The sequence below is a fragment of the Erithacus rubecula genome (genome assembly GCF_903797595.1).
Source record: "Erithacus rubecula genome assembly, contig: scaffold_187_arrow_ctg1, whole genome shotgun sequence".
Taxonomy (NCBI): Eukaryota; Metazoa; Chordata; class Aves; order Passeriformes; family Muscicapidae; genus Erithacus; species Erithacus rubecula.
The window spans coordinates 203,662-206,240 of record NW_027636124.1 but is presented as its reverse complement, the minus strand read 5'-3'; the positions used below and the strand labels follow the sequence as shown (position 1 = coordinate 206,240).

Sequence of the window (2,579 nt, the reverse complement as noted above, 5' to 3'; positions counted from 1 at the left end):
CTGGGCACAGCTCCTGTGCCAGCACTGATCTGCCCCAGTTCTGCACACAGGCATTGCTTCTGCAGCTCCAGAGAAGGGAACATATTGGGGAACTCTGGTGAAAACTTTCCTTGGAGATCCTTTAGTACATTTATGGCCCCTGAGAGCACAGGGTCTCATGGACACAGTCTCTGGCCACAGGGAATGTGGAGAGAAACAAAAGGATAATGGCAAAATAATGACATTTTTTAATGGAATATAATAGAAAAGCAGAACAAACTCCAAAACCAAAACAACAAGAACTATGAAAAACAACTTTTATTTCAAGTGATTTGCAGAAATTTGCCAGCAGTTCAATGTTCCTAAAATCATTGTGTCATCAGTCTCCACATTGCAGCCTTGAGATCCTGATTCCTCAGGCTGTAGATGAGGGGGTTCAGAGCTGGAGGCACCACTGAGTACAGAATTGACAGGGCCAGATCTAGGGATGGGGAGGAGACAGAAGGGGGCTTCAGGTAGGCTAATGTGGCAGTGCTGATAAACAGGGAGACCACAGCCAGGTGAGGAAGGCAGGTGGAAAAGGCTTTGTGCCGTCCCTGCTCAGAGGGGATCCTCAGCACAGCCCTGAAGATCTGCACATAGGAGGAAACAATAAACACAAAACAACCAAATGATAAACAGGCACTAACAGCAAGAAGCCCAAATTCCCTGAGGTAGGATTTGGAGCAGGAGAGTTTGAGGATATGTGGGATTTCACAGAAGAACTGGCCCAGGGCATTGCCATGGCACAGGGGAAAGGAAAATGTATTGGCTGAGTGCAGCAGAGCATTGAGAAAGCCACTGGCCCAGGCAGCTGCTGCCATGTGGGCACAAGCTCTGCTGCCCAGGAGGGTCCCGTAGTGCAGGGGTTTGCAGATGGACACGTAGCGGTCATAGCACATGATGGTCAGGAGGGAAAGCTCTGTTGAAATGAAAAACACAAAGAAAAAAAGTTGGATGACACACCCTGCATAGGAGATGTTCGTGGTGTTCCAGAGGGAATTGTGCATGGCTTTGGGCACAGTGGTGCAGATGGAGCCCAGGTCAGTGAGGGCCAGGTTGAGCAGGAAGAAGAACATGGGGGTGTGCAGGTGGTGGCCGCAGGCTACGGCGCTGATGATGAGGCCGTTGGCCAGGAGGGCAGCCAGGGAGATGCCCAGGAAGAGGCAGAAGTGCAGGAGCTGCAGCTGCCGTGTGTGTGCCAATGGCAGCAGGAGGAAGTGACTGATGGAGCTGCTGTTGAACATTTCATCACTCTGGGAATCATGGAGTCTTGAAGAAAGATATTGACAAGCTGGGACAGATTTCCTTGAGTCAATCCTGTGCAATTAAATTAGGAATCCTCTGAGAATTACTGTTCTTCCTGTGGGGGAACTTCACTAAAACTTCAATTTTTGAGTGTGGGTGTGTACTGCTGTGTTACTGCCTCATCTTCAGCATGGCTCTCAGCCTGAATACTGGGGAGCCCAGAAGGAAAACATGACTCACTGTGCTCCAGTGCTGTCACACCTGATGGTCCCACACAGCTGCACTTTGCTGATAATACCTTTTTATAATTAAGGGTAATCACAAGTAAAATATGCTGGAAAAATAAAGTACACCTTTAGAAGGCTCCAGTTTCCAAGTCAATCTCTCTAAGCCATTCTATCTTTCCATAGGCATCTATAGAGGGAGGACATACAGGGTTGGTCTGGCTCTCTGCTGCCTGGTGTTGTGCCTACTGGGAGCTATTTCTCTCTATCCAAGCCTCTTTCCTGCCAGTGCTCCCAGAGCCCAGCCCTGTGGGCTCAGTTCTGCCCTGCACACCCCTCCCAGCACAGGACACTGCCCAGGGACATCTCCCTGCCAGCAGGGCCTTAAGAGCAGCTCAGATAAACTGAGATGCTGCAAGCCAAGGTGCTGCTGCTGCTGTCTGTAGGCAGAGAAAAGTGAGGAGGCACTTTGTGAGGGAGATTTGAGGCAGATCTGCTGATGCCCAGTGGGACAGTGCAGGAGTCTCAGTGACACAGACACACCTGACAGCCCCTTCCCCTTGCCTTGAGGAGAAAGCTGAGAGCAGCCCTGGCCATGCAGCACCATCTGCACAGCAGGAGGAATCTGCCCTGATGGAGGTCACTCCTTCCACCTCTATCTTTTCCCCACAGTCCATGGGAAGATGCCAGGCAGGCTGAGAGCTGTCCCTGGCAGGTGGCACATGCCCTGGGCTGTCCAAGAGCCCTGAGGGCTGCAGGAGCTGCTCTGCAGGACAGCCCTGGGCAGCCTTGGAGGCAGTCCCTGCTTCACGCCTGCAGCCATCCCTGGCAGCAGGAGCCATCCTGCCCTGTCCCTCTGACAGTGCCCAGGGCAGCCCTGCCCTGCAGCACATCCTCCTCCTCCTCCTGTGCCTCAGAAAAACTGGGAGAGTCCTCCTGACACATCCCCCAGGCTGTGGGCTGTGCTGGCTCCAGGAGATCCCTCCAGGAGCACAGGGAACATTGCCCTGCACCCACAGACTCACCATGTCAAGGGCTGTGAATATGTTTCCCCAAGTGAAGTCTCAGCTCAATGTCTTCCCTGTCCTG

At 52.4% G+C, this 2,579-nt stretch overlaps 1 protein-coding gene across 1 annotated transcript; it reads right to left on the bottom strand.

Annotated features, from left to right (window-relative positions):
* Positions 1–347: 347 nt before the first annotated feature.
* Positions 348–1,265, bottom strand: LOC306815690 (olfactory receptor 14J1-like; the record flags this gene model as incomplete). The annotated part of the gene is made up of 1 exon (XM_079332252.1): positions 348–1,265. One exon carries the CDS (start codon positions 1,263–1,265, stop codon positions 348–350), a length of 918 nt encoding a protein of 305 aa, XP_079188378.1.
* Positions 1,266–2,579: the final 1,314 nt, after the last annotated feature.